Below are 17,358 nucleotides of genomic sequence, written 5' to 3'. Positions count from 1 at the left end.
GCGGCAGGCTGGGCTGAAGAGTCGGACAAGAAAGAATCGCCGGCGATGTGAAGTTTGCGTCTTTTCCTATGTCGACGGTCTGGTTGTTGGGAGATTGTCGATTGATCGCATTCAGGTCAAAGACAAATGCAAGTAAGTATTGGCGGATGAAGCTTCACCCAGGCGTAGGCGTAGGCGTAGGCGTGTATGGCGGGGCACAAATTGACATCACCGGTACGATCTCCAGCTAAGGTCAGCCAGGCAGGGCCGCAGGCTGGTTTCGAGGTAAATTATTTTCCCCTTTCAGCAGAAGCACAGGGCAGGGCGTCGGGGTGCAGTTCAGGTGAGTCAATGCCCTGGATGCCCCCGAAATCTTGGCACTCTACCGGTCTGATAACAGCTCTCTAGCGTGACCGCCTGCCGGAAAGAGCTCGCCGGGCTGATTTTGATTTTGCGGGTACCAGCTCTTCCATGTCACCCCACATTGGCATCGCATTCGTCCACATTTTGCGATTGATGCGGTTTTGGTGTTGAATGTGCAACAAGACAGACAGACAGACGTCAGGCCACGAGCATTACCTGGTTGTCTACGGATCCCCCCTCTGCGCACCTGTCCTCACCAGAGTTAATGCGAGTACATGCCAACCTCGAATTGCATTTGTTGTCGCCTCTTGATCTAACCTCCGGAGTTGCTGGGCAGCCTAGCATGTCCATGTTCCCCCCACCATCTCTCACTATACCTTCAAAATGACTGAAGTGACCACCAATGGCGCTTCTCAGGCCGGTGTCGATTTGGTCGCCGCCAAGGCTGACTTGTCGTCGGCATCTACCAAGAAACGCATAGCTCAGTTAAAATCCATTGAAGAGAAATTCAAGCAGAATTGTAAGCCGCCTCCAGAATACTGCTGCAGAGCCCCTCAGCTCTAAATATCCCCATCTTGCCGCTGACCAGAGATACCCATAACAGCTGTCGAGGTTTCCGCGACGCCCAGGGTCCTCAAGCTTTTGTTCGATACCCATCCCGCCTATAATGACAGGCCCTCTCGTCGCGCCGTCCAGTCATGCCTCGTTTCTATCGTCGGCAACGCCAGCGAGCCCAAGGTCGTTGCTCCCTTCATAAATGCTATGCGACTGGAGTCGCAGAAGGCCGGCATAGCCCCTAACAACGCCTTTGTCCTGGTCGAATGGTGCAGTTTGCTCTTGTCGACAATCGCCACTACACCCATGCTTGGCCAGTTTGGTCTGGATATCATCCATGCCAACGCAGCTGCTTTGGAGAAATGCTTCCAGCCGCCTACTCGATCTTCTGTGGCCGACTCAGCCATCACCGTCACCCGACGTGGGCTGCGGGCCGCTTTCTGGGAGAAGGAATTCCGTGGTGACTTCATTCAGGATGTGGTACAAGCACTTACAACAAAAGCGGCTCAGCCCACAGCCAAAAATGCTGTTATGCTTGGCGTGGTTGCGGGGGTATCATCGCGCCACGAGAAGGCGAAGCCGGTACTTTCTTCCAAGAAGACAGACTACTTCGGGTTCTACACACGGGAGATTGCTGGATCCAAAACACCGCTCCCGGATCACATAGCGTCTGGCCTACGGGACTTCTTCCTGGATTTCGTGACCTTCGAAGACTTGACCAAGGAGGTTGTCCCATCAATCGAAAAGGGTCTATTGCGCGCTCCCGAGGTCGTTCTACGTCTTGTGCCGGGTCTCGTCAGCTCGCTTCCAAAGGACATGGATCTCTCAACCATACTGGGCAGCCATTTGATGAAGCCTCTATTGTCCAACGTGAAGTCGAGCAACCCGGATATTCGCCAAGCCGTGAAGAACACTTTTGAGACGACAGTGTCCAAATGCCGGGACTTCAAGATTCTGGAGCAAGTTGCAGACGAGATTCTGGGACCTCTGAAGTCTGGGAAGCTAGCGTCGGCTGACCAGCGCGTACTTCACTCGGAAATGTTGCAAGGCCTGCCCTTGTCTGCCTCGATTGCTTCGAAGGTCACGGTTGCTCTTCCTCCGGTGGTGGGCAAAGAAGGCAATGACCTGGCGTTGGCCGCTGAACTTTCAGCTTTCACCTGTTGTGTCTCATACGAAATACAACATGATGTTGAGTTGGCAAAGCCCGTGTCTGATGCTTACGCCAAAGGACTGGCAGACAAGAAGATACCCTCGCGTAGACTCTGGATCCTCAAAACAGGCGAGGTGCTCTCCCATTTCAACAACTCACAAGAAGCTATTCCATCGAATGCTGTCAAGTTTGTGGAGTCGATAGCAAGCCCCTTGGCGGATAGTTGGGCTGAGGTCAACAAGAACCCTGCCGCCGCTGTGCAGAGTACTTTGATCTCGGGTGCTTATGCGGTCACGGTTTTGGCGTATCAAGTCTTCGCACGGGTGGAAAGCCAATCTATCAAGCCTACTATCAAAAAGGCAGCAGTATCCAAAGAAAGCCTTGTGTTTGAACCCAAACCCTCATTCTTGCTTAACCACCGAATATACCACAGACTATCTGCCGAAGACGACCTAAGATGGTTCCTTGCTGCCCTGTCAGCTGTCGTGGTAGATATTGCACAAACTCCTAGTTCAGTGCGTTCAGCATGGTCTCAGGCTCTTATCTTCCTAGCTTCTTCTCCTACTGTGCCGCCTCAAATTCGCAAAGAAACATGCGAAACTATCACCAAACTATATGCCAAGCAACCTACTTTGGTATCCGAAGCTGTAGTCGCTGGCCTTTGGCAATGGATCGAGTCTATCGAGCTGAGTGACAAAGAAAGTGTGGCTGCGTCGGCCAAATTTGACAAGACAAATTTGCATCTACCGCTGCGCTCAATCTGCTTGACAGAAGATGATTTCAAGAAGGAGGGAACAGAGCGCGACCTAGAAGCTCTTGAGAAACAGATGTGTTCATTGCTGGCCTTGGCAAGACCCAATCTTATCCCCAGGTCCAGCTGGATTGACTCCTGCCTCAGAGTCGGTCTTGATCCTGGAAGTCTAGTACAGAGACACGAAGCATCCCTGTTACAAGAAATCACTGACAAAACAAGTTTCGAGCAAAAGTCGTCCGCCATTAAGGCAGCTGCCTGCAATGCTGCTGCCGACCTTGCTTTTGTGGCTCCCGAAATCATGACGTCTAAGATCATTGAACTGATCAGAGGTGATTTGAACCCTGACCAGCTTAAGGATGTTGGGCCAGTGGAAGCAGCCATCTTCCGCACTCCTGAAGGCACTGCTTGCATCGACGTGCTTGCGAAAAAGTCGCAAGAATTGCCTAATAAGAACACCAAAGACTATGATACGCTCAAATGGGAGGAAGAACTAAGAGCGCAGCTAGCGGCAAAGAAGGGCACACAAAAGAAACTTACAGCCGATGAGCAAGCTAAAGTCAATGCTCAGCTGAAAAAGGAGTCGGAAATTCGAAACTCGGTACAGCTTCTTGCAGCACGTCTGTTGCGTGGCATTGGAATCATCCAAGGATTGATCAATGGTCCTCCAACGGAGGCAAGTCTTTGGATGGGGCCAGCGGTCAATGCGCTTCTGAAAGCAATGGAAGCCGGTGCATGCCTCATCACCGGCGATGCTGCTCCCACCGTATACCTGGCATGCGCAGATAAGGTCACCAGCCGGCTTGGCTCGATTCGACCTTTCATCGGAGTTGCTACGCTGCGGGCCTTGGGAGTAACCGGTCTGCCCGAAAATCTTGAAGAGGAGGGTCTAGAAGAACTGATCACACGAGTGCTGTACCGCTTACGTTTCGCTGGAGAACAACGACCATTCGACGTGATTTCCGTCGTCTACATGCTCTCGCTCATATTCCTCGTGCTGCAGCATGGTGGGTTCGGAGCAACAGCGGAAGAGCGAGACGCCCAGTTAGTTCTTGCCATTGAGTTTGTTACCTTCCACACTGATGTGTGTGCGGAGGAAGCTGTTCCACGAGCCGACTTGATATCAACAATGATCACTTCAATGCAGCGATACAACCAGCATTACAAGATCATCAAGGATTGCTTCTCCGATATGATAAGATGTGTTGCCCCTAACATGGCTTCCCAGGAGATCTCCGTTCTCGCAAAGGGCGCAATTGTCCCGGAGTCCTCTGTCCGCGAAACGGTACTGCAATCCATCAGTGCGGATGTGGATATGAGCGAGCTCGACTTCTCTGACGAGATATGGATCGCATGTCATGACGATGACGAGACAAATATCGAGATTGCACAGGAGATTTGGGACGAAAGTGGCTTCAAGGTGTCCAAAGACGTGCCATTCAAGATGATCACTTATTTGGAGAGCAAAGATGGTCAGCTCCGCAGAGCTGCCGCCAGGGCTCTAGCTGACGCATGCCGGGCACATCAAACAACAGTCGATGAAGTTCTCCAGAAACTTCAATCCAATTACACTGAATTTGCCAAACCGCGTGTTGCTGGACTCAATCAATATGGTATACCGGAAAAGACAGATCTTGCAGATCTTTGGGAAGCGAGGCACGGCGTCGCTGCTGCGCTCAAGACACTTGCTCCTTGCCTCAAAAAAGACCAAATCGACGGCTATTTCAGTTTCCTCATCGAGAAGGGGCCGCTAGGTGACAAGAACCCCAACGTTCGAAGCGAAATGTTGGAAGCTGCCATTACTGCTATCGACAAACATGGAGGCGCCCTAGTGGACAAGTTGATGAAAATGTTTGAGCGAACTTTGGAAGTGCCAGACACGGGTTCCGAGGCCGGAGACCGAGTGAACGAGGCTGTGATCGTAATGTACGGCGCCTTGGCCAGACACTTAAAGTCCGGCGACGCAAAGATTCCCGTTGTTATTGAGCGACTACTAGCTACTCTCAGCACACCATCTGAAGCTGTACAGTATGCTGTAGCCGAATGTCTTCCGCCTTTGGTGCGTACCTGTGGCGATAAGTCATCTAAGTACTTCGAGGAAGTCACGAATACGCTGTTGACGTCCAAGAATTACGCCGCCAAGCGTGGCGCCGCGTACGGCTTGGCCGGTCTCGTGCTCGGAAGGGGTATCTCAGTACTACGCGAGTACCGGATCCTTATCAGTCTTAAAAGCGCAGCAGAGAACAGGAAGGAGACGCAGCAAAGAGAAGGCGCCTTCCTCGCGTTTGAGCTGGCCCCTTTGATTCTTGGTCGCCTTTTTGAGCCGTATGCGATTCAAATTGTGCCCCAGTTGCTTACTGGATTTGGCGACAGCAGCGCAGATGTCAGAGATGCGTGTTTGTCAGCTGCCAAAGCCTGTTTCGCGAAGCTCAGCTCGTTTGGTGTCAAGCAGATTTTGCCAACACTTCTGAACGGCCTTGATGACGACCAATGGCGTAGCAAGAAGGGTGCTTGCGAACTGTTGGGTGCCATGGCGTACTTGGATCCTCAGCAACTGGCAGCGAGCTTACCCGATATCATTCCTCCCTGACTGGTGTACTAAATGACAGTCACAAGGAAGTTCGTTCTGCTGCCAACAAGAGTTTGAAACGGTTCGGTGACGTTATCACAAACCCAGAAATCAAGAGCCTTGCGGATATACTCTTGAAGGCTCTCAGTGACCCTACGAAGTACACCGATACTGCACTCGACTCTCTTATCAAAGTCCAGTTCGTGCATTATCTTGATGCGCCGTCTCTTGCCCTTGTGACCAGGGTTCTCCAGCGCGGTTTGGCAGACAGATCCAACACCAAACGCAAAGCGTCGCAAGTCATTGGAAGCTTGGCTCATTTGACTGAGCGCAAGGATCTCATCGCCCATTTACCAGTGCTTGTTTCCGGTCTCAAGCTTGCTTCGGTCGATCCTGTGCCTACAACGCGTGCCACTGCTTCTCGTGCCCTTGGTTCGCTGGTCGAGAAGCTTGGCGAGGATGCCCTCCCCGATCTTATCCCCGGACTCATGCAAACACTCAAGTCCGATACGGGTGCCGGCGATCGTCTGGGTTCCGCACAGGCTCTTTCCGAAGTACTGGCCGGTCTTGGAACAACAAGACTGGAGGAGACACTCCCTACCATCCTGCAAAATGTGGAATCATCCAAGCCTGCGATCCGGGAAGGCTTCATGTCACTCTTCATTTTCCTTCCGGTATGCTTTGGAAACAGTTTCGCCAATTATTTGAGCAAGACCATTCCCCCTATCCTAGCTGGGCTTGCGGACGATGTCGAATCTATACGCGAAACCGCGTTGCGTGCTGGCCGACTGCTTGTCAAGAACTTTGCGACCCGCGCTGTTGATTTGCTACTCCCTGAGCTAGAACGTGGCCTCGCAGACGACAACTACAGAATCCGTCTCAGTTCAGTTGAGCTGGTTGGTGACTTGCTCTTCAACCTCACTGGTATTACTGGAAAGGAAGATGCAGAGGATGAGCTGGATCAAGCCAAGGAGGCCGGTGCATCACTCGTCGAGGTACTTGGCGAAGAGAAGCGTAACAAGATTCTTGCTGCTCTTTATATTTGTCGTTGCGATACTGCTGGTTCTGTACGTGCCGCTGCTATTGCCGTTTGGAAGGCTCTCGTCGCCACGCCCAGGACTCTCAAGGAGCTTACCCCTACCCTTACACAAATCATCATTCGTCGGCTCGGTAGTTCCAACATGGAGCATAAAGTTATTGCTAGTAATGCACTCGGAGAACTTATCCGGAAGGCTGGCGATAGCGTGCTCTCAAGTCTGCTTCCAACCCTCGAAGAAGGCTTGCAAACCTCCACAGACTCGGATGCCAAGCAAGGTATTTGCCTGGCCCTCAAAGAACTTATCGCATCTGCGTCTGAGGATGCTCTGGAAGACCACGAGAAGACTCTCATTTCCGTGGTCCGTACTGCTCTCACAGATTCCGATGAGGATGTGAGGGAAGCTGCCGCAGAAGCATTTGACTCGCTTCAGCAAATCCTTGGCAAGCGTGCGGTCGATCAAACGCTTCCATTCCTCCTCAACCTTCTGCGTTCTGAAGATCAAGCCGATAATGCTCTCCAGGCACTTCTCACTCTGCTCACCGAGACGACGCGGTCTAACATCATTCTGCCCAACCTCATTCCAACTCTCATTACCCCTCCTATTTCGGCTTTCAACGCCAGGGCTTTGGCGTCTTTGGCCAAGGTAGCAGGCGCTGCTATGAACCGACGCCTACCCAACATCATCAACTCCTTGATGGACAACATTGTCAACAACGAAGATGAGGATATGCGTAAAGATGTTGAGAGCTCCATCGATACTGTCATCTTATCCATGGATGAGTATGACGGACTCAACACGGTCATCAACGTTCTGCTCCAACTCGCGAAGCACGAAGATCACCGCAAGAGGGCAAACTCCGCATACCGCATGGCCAACTTCTTTGAGCAAGCTACAGTCGACTATTCACGTTACAACCAAGACATTGTCCGTGCATTGTTGATTTCGTTCGACGACCGAGACAAGGATGTTATCAAGGCTGCCTGGACAGCCCTGAGCACTTTTACCAAGAAGCTCAAGAAGGAAGAGATGGAGTCTCTTGTACCTTCCACCAGGCAGACCCTTCTCCAAGTTGGCGTTGCTGGACATAACCTGCCTGGCTTCGAATTACCGAAGGGAATTAACGCCATTCTGCCGATTTTCTTGCAGGGTTTGATGAACGGCACAGCGGAGCAACGAACTGCGGCTGCGCTTGCTATCTCGGATATTGTGGACAGGACTAGCGAAGCCTCTCTCAAGCCTTTCGTCACCCAAATCACTGGCCCGCTCATTCGTGTTGTTTCCGAGAGGTCTACTGATGTCAAGGCGGCGATTTTGCTTACCCTCAACAATCTGCTGGAGAAGATGCCCACTGCTCTCAAGCCTTTCTTGCCGCAACTCCAGCGTACATTCGCAAGATCGCTTGCCGACACTACAAGCGAAGTGCTTCGATCACGTGCGGCCAAGGCACTAGGCACTTTGATCAAATTCACGCCCCGTGTTGACCCCCTTGTTGCAGAGTTGGTAACTGGGTCCAAGACAACCGATGCAGGCGTCCGGACAGCCATGCTGAAGGCCTTGTATGAGGTCGTTAGCAAAGCCGGAGCCAACATGGGTGAAAGCTCGCGTACTGCTGTGCTGGGTTTGATCGATATGGATAGCGACAATAGCGATTCGACCATGACAGTAACGAACGCCAAGCTGTTGTCAGCCCTTCTCAAGAACGTACCCGCAGATGTGGCTAACAATCTGCTGAAGAGTCGCGTCGCTACGACTCATTTCACCAACTCATCTGTGCTCGCGATCAATGCTGTATTTGTCGAGTCGCCGCAGATTCTACTTGACAGCCCATTGGCCGAAGATGTACCCGAGATCCTGTCCCAGGGCATGTCTAACAAGAACGTAAGTTCCCCCGACCTACCTCCTGACTCTTATCGGAGGTGTAAACTAACTGGCCATATAGCTCTTTGTTGCGGACAACTGCATCCTAGCCACAGGCAAGTATCTCATGTCGCACACACCCTCGTTCGAGCAAGCCAAGCCCATATTCTCTACACTTGCCGCCATCATTGCCCCAGGCAACCCTACGGACTCTCGCCGACTGGCGCTGGTTATCATCCGCACAATTTCCCGCACCAACGTTGATCTCGTGCGACCCCATCTGCCCCTATTGGCTGGTCCCGTTTTCGCCTCGGTACGAGACCCCGTCATCCCCGTCAAGCTGGCTGCCGAAGCGGCTTTCATCGAGCTTTTCTCTGTCTCTGAGGAGGAGGGTCGCGTCTTCGAGAAATTCGTCCAGAGCCCCGCTGGCCAGGAGTTGCAGCCCAACACTCGCCGGAGCATGAACGACTACTTCAAACGTGTCGGCCTGCGGTTGGGTGCACAAACTCGGGAGAGACGACAGGCGGAGGGCGGTGTTGGTGGACAGGGCGCTCTAGGCTTGAGCAATGACGAGGTGGAGGACGAGAGAGAGATCTGGAGTGTCGGACAGGTTGAGCTGGGCGGTGGTGTCTTCAGCCAGGACTAAGGAGCCGGTGTGGCTTTTTTTCATGTTGGTTTCATTGGTCGAATGAGGAGAGGGAAAATAAACTTTAGGGGTTATGACGCTCCGATATTACGATTTGTTTTTGCTTTGCATTCATGGTACGATAGATAAAATAAGTGAGATGGTTGTTTCGTTTTATTCACATAGTGTGATAGGACCATTGATTAAAAGCTGTGATACTACGCTGGGCTAATCACTGCTGAAGGTAAACGTCTTACTGTGAAGCAATAAGTAATTGCATCAAGCTCAACCCCAATATCGAAACGTACTCTCCTTAGTTTGTTACATGGGGTGCCAGGGTTACTCGCAAAACGGCCGAAACCCGTTCAGCCAAGTCGTAGGGCACAAGCGGCTATCTCTTTCCTCACGTTGGGATCATTCGGCATGTAGACGGCCGCGACTCTCAGCAGGCGCCGGGCCGCGACCTTATCGCCAAGTTCCTTGTAGGCCAAGGCGGTGCGGTAGTAGATGCGGCCGAGGGGCGCAGCGGCGGGGAAACCCGTGACGGCCTCGTCCTCTGGGTCGAGGTCGTCGCGGTCGTGGGCGCCGATGGACTGGCGCATGGTGGTGATGGTGCGCAGCCCCCAGAATCTGGCCTCTTCCCAGTCCTCGAGCTTCAGGTAGGCCAGCACCGTGTTGGCGACGAGCTGGACCCGCAGCACGAGGCGCTCGAGCTGGCCGTTGCTTCCGACGTACGGCGCCTCGCGCAGCGTGCCCGCGAAAAAGCTTCGGCGTGCACGTGCCGCTGCCGGCCCTTGACGACGACGTGCATCGCTTCCCACGCCCGCGTGTACAGGGCCAGGGCCTCGTGGTACTGCCCCGCCGACAGCAGCTTGGTGCCCTCGGTTTTCAGGCGCGAGCACTCGGCCAGGCAGGCCGCGGGGCTCGCGTGCGGGACCTGCTGCGCCGCGCGCAGCTCGTTTTCGACCGAGAAGAATGGCTTGGCGGTCGTGGCCGGATCCGAGGTCACGACGGTCTCGCGCAGGCCCTTGACGGCGCCGAAGGGCAGCAGGAGCTGGCGCTGGCGCCACTTGGGGACGGCGCGGACCTCGTCGCACAGCTCGGGGAGGTGGTGGGGGTCGCGCAGCTGCAGTGTCAGGGTCAGGTAACCATTGAGGCCCGGGTTGGTCAGGTCGGCGTAGCGCCAGGTGCTGGCGAACTTGTCGAGGTCGTCGAGCAGGATGACGAAGTGCTGGGGCTCGGCCTCCTGCATCAGGGTGTGGGGCGCGCCGATGGCGACGGCGAGGCTGTGGCCTTTGAAGGCGGCGGCGCGCGCGTGCTTCATCAGGATGGGCACGTGGCCCTCGAAGGCGACGTGGTGGTGCGCCTCGGGCCACGGCGTCTCGATACGCACGAACACATTCAGGTCCCGGAAAATGCGCCGGGCCTCGTAGTACAGCTGCGAGCTGAGCCGGAACAGCACCAGCGCGGGGCGGTAATCGTAGTCGGTGTACTCGTCGCGTCCCGCGACACGGTTTGCGTCCGGGTGCAGGATTATACGGTAGATCTCCTCGCGGATCTCGGGCGGGAGGTTCAGGAACGACGTCTTCGGTTTTTCGAGCTCCATTGTCGCGACGGTGGATGGCTTTCAGGGGGGTGTCGGTAGAATCGAGCAATCGTCGACGAGAGGATGACGAGCCGTCAGTTGTTGCGCAGAGGATAGACCAAAGAATCGAAACTAGATTACAGGACGAAGATAACAGGAGTTATATATATATATATATATATATATATATGCACAACAGAGGACACAACGGAGTCGCGACGCATGGCTGGCTGGAATGCAAATAATTTCAGGACGGTTCTCTAACACTTTTTGCCTCGGGATGCTCGGACGAGGCACGGCGCAATTGGTTCCCCGCACCGACGACACCGGAGGAGCTCACCAGATGGAGTTTAGCACCGTCGGAGTTAAAGGATGGCGATGCAGCTAAGAGCAGTCGAGACATAGCAACCCTCAATGGTTGATTTCGGCCGCCGCACGGTAGCCTGAGCGCAGTGCCCCATCCATATATCCAACCCAGTAGTCCGACGACTCGGTCCCCGCGAAGTGCAGGTTGCCCACGCGCTGCCGCAGAGCCGGGCCGTGGTTGGTGTAGACCCCGGGCCCCGCGACGGCCGTGGGCCCGCCCTGGGAGTACTCTTCGAGATCCCAGCGCTGGACGACCCATTCCTTGACGCCGTTACTGGCGGCGCCGTCGCCAAAGTACGCGACGAAGTCCCGGCCGACCTGCTCTGTGATCTCAGCCTCGGTCTTGTTGTCGTACTCGCGCATCTGGTCCGCCTCGAGAAACGTCATGAGCGCGCTGACGGGAGGGGTGTGGCCCGCGCGCAGTGACTGGTCAAACGTCGACCGCGCCAGGCCGGCGTCGCTGACGGCCTGCCCTGTCAGTCCGCCGTGCTCCGCGTCCCGCCACCATGCGCGGTCGTACACCGCGATGGCCTTCCCGATCGAGCCCATGCGCATCTGCGCCGTCAGCTGGTCGCGCGCCACGGGCAGCGCCGGCTCATATACGATCTGGCGCGCGAGCGGCGGCGACATGGCCACGACAACGTGGGCGCCCTGGACTGTAGACCCGTCGCCAAGGGTGACGGTGTATAAAGCTTCGTCCGTCTTAGCGATCTTGCGGACGGGCGCGCTGAGCCGGACGTTTCCGAGTTTCTCGGCTAGGCGGATGGCCAGGAGCTGAGTGCCGCCGTCGACCCGCCACTGCTGGGCGCCGCCATCGTCGATGGAGATTAGGCGGTCGAAGCTTCCCTTGGTGGTCTCGTTTCCCGCAGCAGCGACGTAGCTGAGGGCGTAGAGCAGGGAGAGCTCGTCGGGCTCGACGGAAAAGACCGTCTCGACTGCTGCCTGGATCAGGAAGCGGGCCGACTTGGTTAGCAAGAACGGCTTGAGCCACTGGTCGAACGTTTGCTTGTCCCACTGCTTCGCGAAGGTGCTGTTCCAAGGGTTCTGCACGTCTACGCCCATTACTAAGGCGTTGAGCGAGGCAATGACGGTTAGGACCTGCGTCGTACTGATTGCGTCAACGGGCGGGATAGGGGTGGAGTCGTACGTCGTGCGCTTCTCCTTGTGATAGAGCACGTTGTTGCCCGTGTTGTACTCCGGGTAGAGCTCGAGCCCCAGCTCGTCCGCCAGAGCCAGCACTTTGTCTTGGGTCTCGCCGATGAACTCGGCGCCCACCTCAGTGTAGCCGCCATCCTTGAGTGGGTGGTTGAGGACACGGCCTCCGACTCGGTCGCGCGCTTCAAGGACGACAAAGCTCTTGCCCGCCTCGGACAGGGCCTTGGCTGCTCCCAGACCCGATAGTCCGGCCCCTACGATGACAGCATCGTAGGTTTGGGCGAGGGCCGACTTTGCCAGCAGCAGGAGCTGTGGGAGTAGCAAAGGCAACTTCATTGGATACGATATTAAGAAGTGGCTACTTGAACGAGTGTGTTTGGTGTTGTCGCCCAGCCAGTGAAGAACCGGCATATCCAAGCACCACAGTGCTGAGGGACGGCCATATTTATAGACCTCGTAGGTAAGTAAATACTCGTGGCGCGTCCGAGGGGGAACTCATGGCTGGCTGGCTGGGCTTCCACAGCCAACTGATTCAGCTTCGATCATGTTCCGCCCGGACCGAACTCATTTCCAACCTAGCAGGGACGAGGTACCCGGAGGCGCGGGTTACTCTAGAGGACTTGGGCTTGTGTGGTCTCTTTTTCATCCTACTCGCAGGTGCCTGTTCGAAGTTCCTCCGGGAGTATGCACAGCATTCGTCTAGGCCCATGCCGAGCCCTGAAGTGTAACGGTCGCGCATTGGCTAAGACCCCAGAATCAAATGACCCGGCAGCATGGCTCATGGGTGAAGTCCAATACTACATACTAACTTATGGTGGCGGCGACGTCTCTCCGACTGTGCATAATAGTGGCTCTTTCGGCCTCGATAATGTGGTGTCTGATTGGTTACCGACACTCGTCAGCTGAGGGTTGCATTCTAGCTAGGACGTATCACTGGTGCTGCAACCGGCTCGATGTGAAGGAGCTGCCGATTCAGCTTCTAGACGAGCCACCTCGTGCGTGCTTTTGTATCAAGTCATTGACCAAAATATCTTGGCCACTGCTCAGGGCTGCGTCGTAATGTCAGCCTCCCGCTCTCATTTGAGCAACAACGAGAGCAGAAGAGCAGAGACTCATCCCGATATAGCTGCGAAGGGAGCGCGCGTGCACAGGATCCCTTTATAGCTGTTTCATCAGTTTGATGCCCTGTCCCTTTCGAACGCCACGCTAGAGAAGAGAAAAGACCGGGCTGCCGGGAGCCGGGGATCGTCGGCCGAAAGCAATCCTTGATTACCGTGTCGGGTAAAGGGGCGAGCAACAACAGGCGAAATGCCACAAGTTGAGTCAAGCTCTTGGCATAGAATCCCTAGCCTAAAGCCTTGTCTCTTTCTTCCTGTACAATCCAGGGCCGGCCCCCGCAAAAGAAATGGTTGCCGTTAAACTATGCCATCCTGGAGGACGCTGTCAACACTCAACCCGGTGTTTCTACGTTGCTTTATGTATGCAGGTAAACACGCACCCGGATCAGCGGTAGGTGCTCCGTACTTCTGCAGACCTTGGTAGCGGCGATCAGGCCACGAGGATGCCGGGACCTGAAGTATTATCGAATCAGACCGCAGTGGATTGTGTGTTCCAGTCGGTAACTTCGGCTGCCCCAGACCCAACTCCCCACTGGCGAAAAGGAATCGCGAGCAGGTTGCTCTTTTCGATATTCGCGCTTAGGTTGGGGTAATCGGTACCCGCCAATTCGGCTTTGCTACTGAATGCGTGGTTACCCGCAGGGGAGGTGCGCCCCATTCACAATGTAACCTGCAAGTGCTGTCTCCAAGTCCGGATCCCAGACACGGGCTGCTCGTCCCCAGGCCGTATCTATATCTAGCACTTCCTGGACACGGTCTATGGGCCTGGGGTAAAGCAGCGAGCTCAGTCGGTTGCTGTGGACAGGGAGGGTGTTGATCCCGATGTTGACCGGCCGAGACAGGAATGACTTCGGATTTGTCCTAGTCGAGGTGGACAGCGTTTTTCCAATGTTGCCTGAGCACTTAGTTCCGAATCTGGGTTCAGTGCTTCATCAGCCTTTTACACATCTCCCCCTGATCTTGAAACGTGCATGCTATCATGTCGAACAAGAGGCTCAGAATACCGACTGCCTACTTTGACATCCTGAGACCCCCAGTTTCTCTCCCCTAAAACTAACATGGCGCGTGAGGTACTGAACATCGAAACCCATGTTTTGAGAGGACATAAGAAGATGTGCCCATATTTCAAGTACAGAGGTGTAGCTATCGTTCAGCGCCCACGATGGCAGAGTCCGTATACGTCTCTGGGCATCTGGTGACGGTAATACAATAAATTGAGTATTTCTGACTTGGATTCTCCTGTTCTGGGCCACAAAAAACAGTCTGAGTGAGATAGGAACGTACGTTCATGGATAGTAACCATCAAACAAAAGGAGAAACTCACCACTTCTTTAGTTCTATTGATACATGTCTGACGCCTATACCAGCTCATCACGTTCGATTTGTACGCATGCGCTCGTGAGTATCTCAAATATACCTGGAATGATATAGCAGCACCAAGTTTCCATGAACCCCTTAGTGAGTCAGCACTCGGAAGAGACACATACATTAAACATTTACTATATCACGTTTGTACTACATTGCCCTAACAGGGGCAAAATTCCCATAATTGATTTTGCTTCTGAGATATGAACTTCAAAAAGGGGAATGTACCTGGAATATTTTAGGTTCTCAACAATCAATGATTTAACTCCTGTGGACTCAAGAGAACTTACGTACAAGTCTCTTAAGAAATAGAGCACACCTGATATAACCCTTGAGTCCAGCTCCGCACCAATTCCACGGTTAACATGAGTAGCAGAGGATTAATGGACGTCTCCTTTGAGGCAAAAGAGACATCTTGGTAATGTACGAGAGCAAGCCGTTTACTGCTGAGCATTTACGGCTACAAAATGAACTCCTAGTTTGCTGTCTATAATCACACCATCTTGCCTTGCCCAATAGCTCTTGAAATACCTGTCCCCTCACCCCTATGCTATCTATGCCAGGGGGAAGCGCACGATCTGCTTAGGTCACACGATGGCGGCACTCGATATAGAAAGACCATTGATATCATTTGATATCTTATTGAACTCATTTCATGCGATTTTGATTACATGGATATACACACACACAATACCATCACAGTACCGTCGTCGCCGACATGCTTTGGTGCTGGATTCTCCTCCAATTTTTCCCTATGTCCTGCTACACACACCCAAGAAGCATTTGCTCTTCTCTCGTTGTAGGTTCACTATTGAAGGATCCTGGATTACAAATGGGCTTCGACTTTCGGTATTTGAAAACCTCCCGCGCGGGAAGGATTTGTGTTAGACGGGTGAGGTAGAATGAACAGCCGCATGAGAACTTGTATTGACCTAGTGAGTGTTATTTACTCTAAGGAATCAGGTGAGTAATACTAGCAAGAATTTCGTCAAGTCAATAGGCACACATGCACTAGTGGTTTAGTGGTAAAATCCATCGTTGCCATCGATGGGCCCCGCGTTCGATTCGCGGCTAGTGCAAAGCATCGCTGGTAACAGTTTATTCTTTTTGCATCCCACTCAGCGTCTGGCACTCCTGTCGATTTCGTCATTGAGGACGTTCAGTTAGAATGTCCGGGCGCAAATCCGTCGTGGTTTGGGCCGCGTCGGTATTAGTTTGGTTTAGTTACAGCGAGTGAGGGATTGAAGGTGACAAAGCTGGTACATAGTTGTCTCTGTCTTCAGGGGCGGCACCGATATAGAGTTCACTTACAGCGTTGCTGGCGATGCTTGTTGGCCATGTTTGCTGGCAGACGCAGACAGCTCGCCCGAGTTCTGCAGGTCTCGGTGAAGTCTCAGACTCGATCTGGCAGAGCTTGATCGGTCTCACTTACTAAGGGCATGCAGGTAGGCACTTGGCACCCGAGCGTAGACATCCCAGCCCCAAACATCAAAAAGCTACGGACCAAGTCATTGTGAATTGCTTGCAGACACGATATGGATCAATTGGCTACGTGGTACTGCAGGCGCATCGCAATATTGATTGCTTTACAAAAAGGGGGTGTGTCTTGGGTTTTCGGAAATCGGATACTATCGTCACATTGACCCGGACAGCAGGTAACAAGATCAAGGTCGCGTGCTTGTTGTTTGTGGGGTTTGGTTAGAGTTGCAACGTGTGACCAAGGAATCGGTCGTCTGGTGTGGCGATGGCGATGTAGAATAGGTGCTTCTTTGAGCCAAAAGACTTCTGTCATCCTCGTGCTTCAAAAACTGCAAGGTTTCAAAGAAACAAGTCGTACCTTACTTCTCCCCTGGTGCGGCTAATAAAGGCCTGCTGCGGCTGACGCACCCCCAGCAAACCCCCCTTCGAACGAACACATTCCTGGGAGATTGTCGACGGTCAAGAACAGATACAGAGATCTGGACCGCCCCCCTAAAAGGTCTAGCCACCGAGGAAGAAGTCTTAGAAGCCCTGGAGAAATCGAAACCCACCTAACCCCTCCCAACCGCCGAGCCCCCCCGCCCGCTCAGCTCACCTCCCACGGCCTCCCACAGCGAACCTCCTGCAGCAGGAATCCACCCCCAACTTTTGCCAGACCCGTCGGTGGCGTCAGTGGTCGGGCTCGGGACCCATTATCCTACCTAAGCAAAGTCCTACTGCCTACTGCCTCTGCCTCGCATTACACACGTATTGGCGTGACCCGGCAAGAAGCAAAGCAACGCAAGCAGGTTGGGCGGGCTTATGCCGTCTCGTCTTATGGTTCTAATAATAATAACACGGTATTTGTTCCCTCAAGTGTCAGGCCTCAGCACGCACGGAAAATCTCGAATCTCCCTTCGACTTGACGAATCAGTCTCCAGGCCCATCCCCTTGACGACGGATACCTAGGTAAGCTTAGTAGGATCCTCTGTTGCTAGCACTGGGCTCTACCATTTTTATCTTGGTAGGTCAAGTATAATCGGAAGTACATGCAACTTCGATAACCCCGACTTGACCTTGACTGACAACCGGCCCCAAGTCCAAAAGAGAGACTGGACCAAAAAGGTCCCTCGTTCCAGTTTTCTCCCTTCCCTTATCGGGGAGTTTCGCCATCGTTCATCTCATTATTTGCGTATCACCCGACCCGACTTCCATCTGGAGACACTGCCTCACCTGCCCTGCCGTAAACCTCGCAACTTCACATCCCGAATTTCCTCGTCCCTTGACGTTCTCTTCTTCGAAAAAAGAAGAAATAAAAAGAAACTGTGAAGAGCCGCATCAGAACCCCAACCTGCCAACATCCCGAGAGTACCTGAAATCCCACCCGCTACTTTCGCCATATTCCTTTTAGATTGTCCACAC

General features: G+C 53.6%; 3 protein-coding genes across 3 annotated transcripts; 1 reads left to right on the top strand and 2 right to left on the bottom strand.

The window, feature by feature from the left end:
* Window positions 1–726: 726 nt before the first annotated feature.
* PG998_005864 (eIF-2-alpha kinase activator GCN1) lies at window positions 727–8,910 on the top strand (the record flags this gene model as incomplete). The annotated part of the gene is made up of 4 exons (XM_066872682.1): window positions 727–862; window positions 947–5,333; window positions 5,360–8,285; window positions 8,347–8,910. The coding sequence occupies 4 exons, from the start codon at window positions 727–729 to the stop codon at window positions 8,908–8,910; spliced, it is 8,013 nt and encodes a 2,670-aa protein (XP_066732779.1).
* Window positions 8,911–9,254: 344 nt separating this feature from the next.
* On the bottom strand, window positions 9,255–10,495 carry PG998_005863 (uncharacterized protein; the record flags this gene model as incomplete). Its single annotated transcript, XM_066872681.1, has 2 exons — window positions 9,255–9,629; window positions 9,668–10,495. 2 exons carry the CDS (start codon window positions 10,493–10,495, stop codon window positions 9,255–9,257), a joined length of 1,203 nt encoding a protein of 400 aa, XP_066732778.1.
* A 390-nt stretch (window positions 10,496–10,885) lies between these two features.
* Window positions 10,886–12,331, bottom strand: PG998_005862 (uncharacterized protein; the record flags this gene model as incomplete). Its single annotated transcript, XM_066872680.1, has 1 exon — window positions 10,886–12,331. One exon carries the CDS (start codon window positions 12,329–12,331, stop codon window positions 10,886–10,888), a length of 1,446 nt encoding a protein of 481 aa, XP_066732777.1.
* Between the last annotated feature and the right edge of the window lie 5,027 nt (window positions 12,332–17,358).

This window comes from Apiospora kogelbergensis, assembly GCF_038363985.1.
Source record: "Apiospora kogelbergensis strain CBS 113332 chromosome Unknown utg000003l_segment0_segment0, whole genome shotgun sequence".
NCBI lineage: Eukaryota > Fungi > Ascomycota > Sordariomycetes > Amphisphaeriales > Apiosporaceae > Apiospora > Apiospora kogelbergensis.
This window is presented reverse-complemented; position numbering and strand designations above follow the sequence as displayed.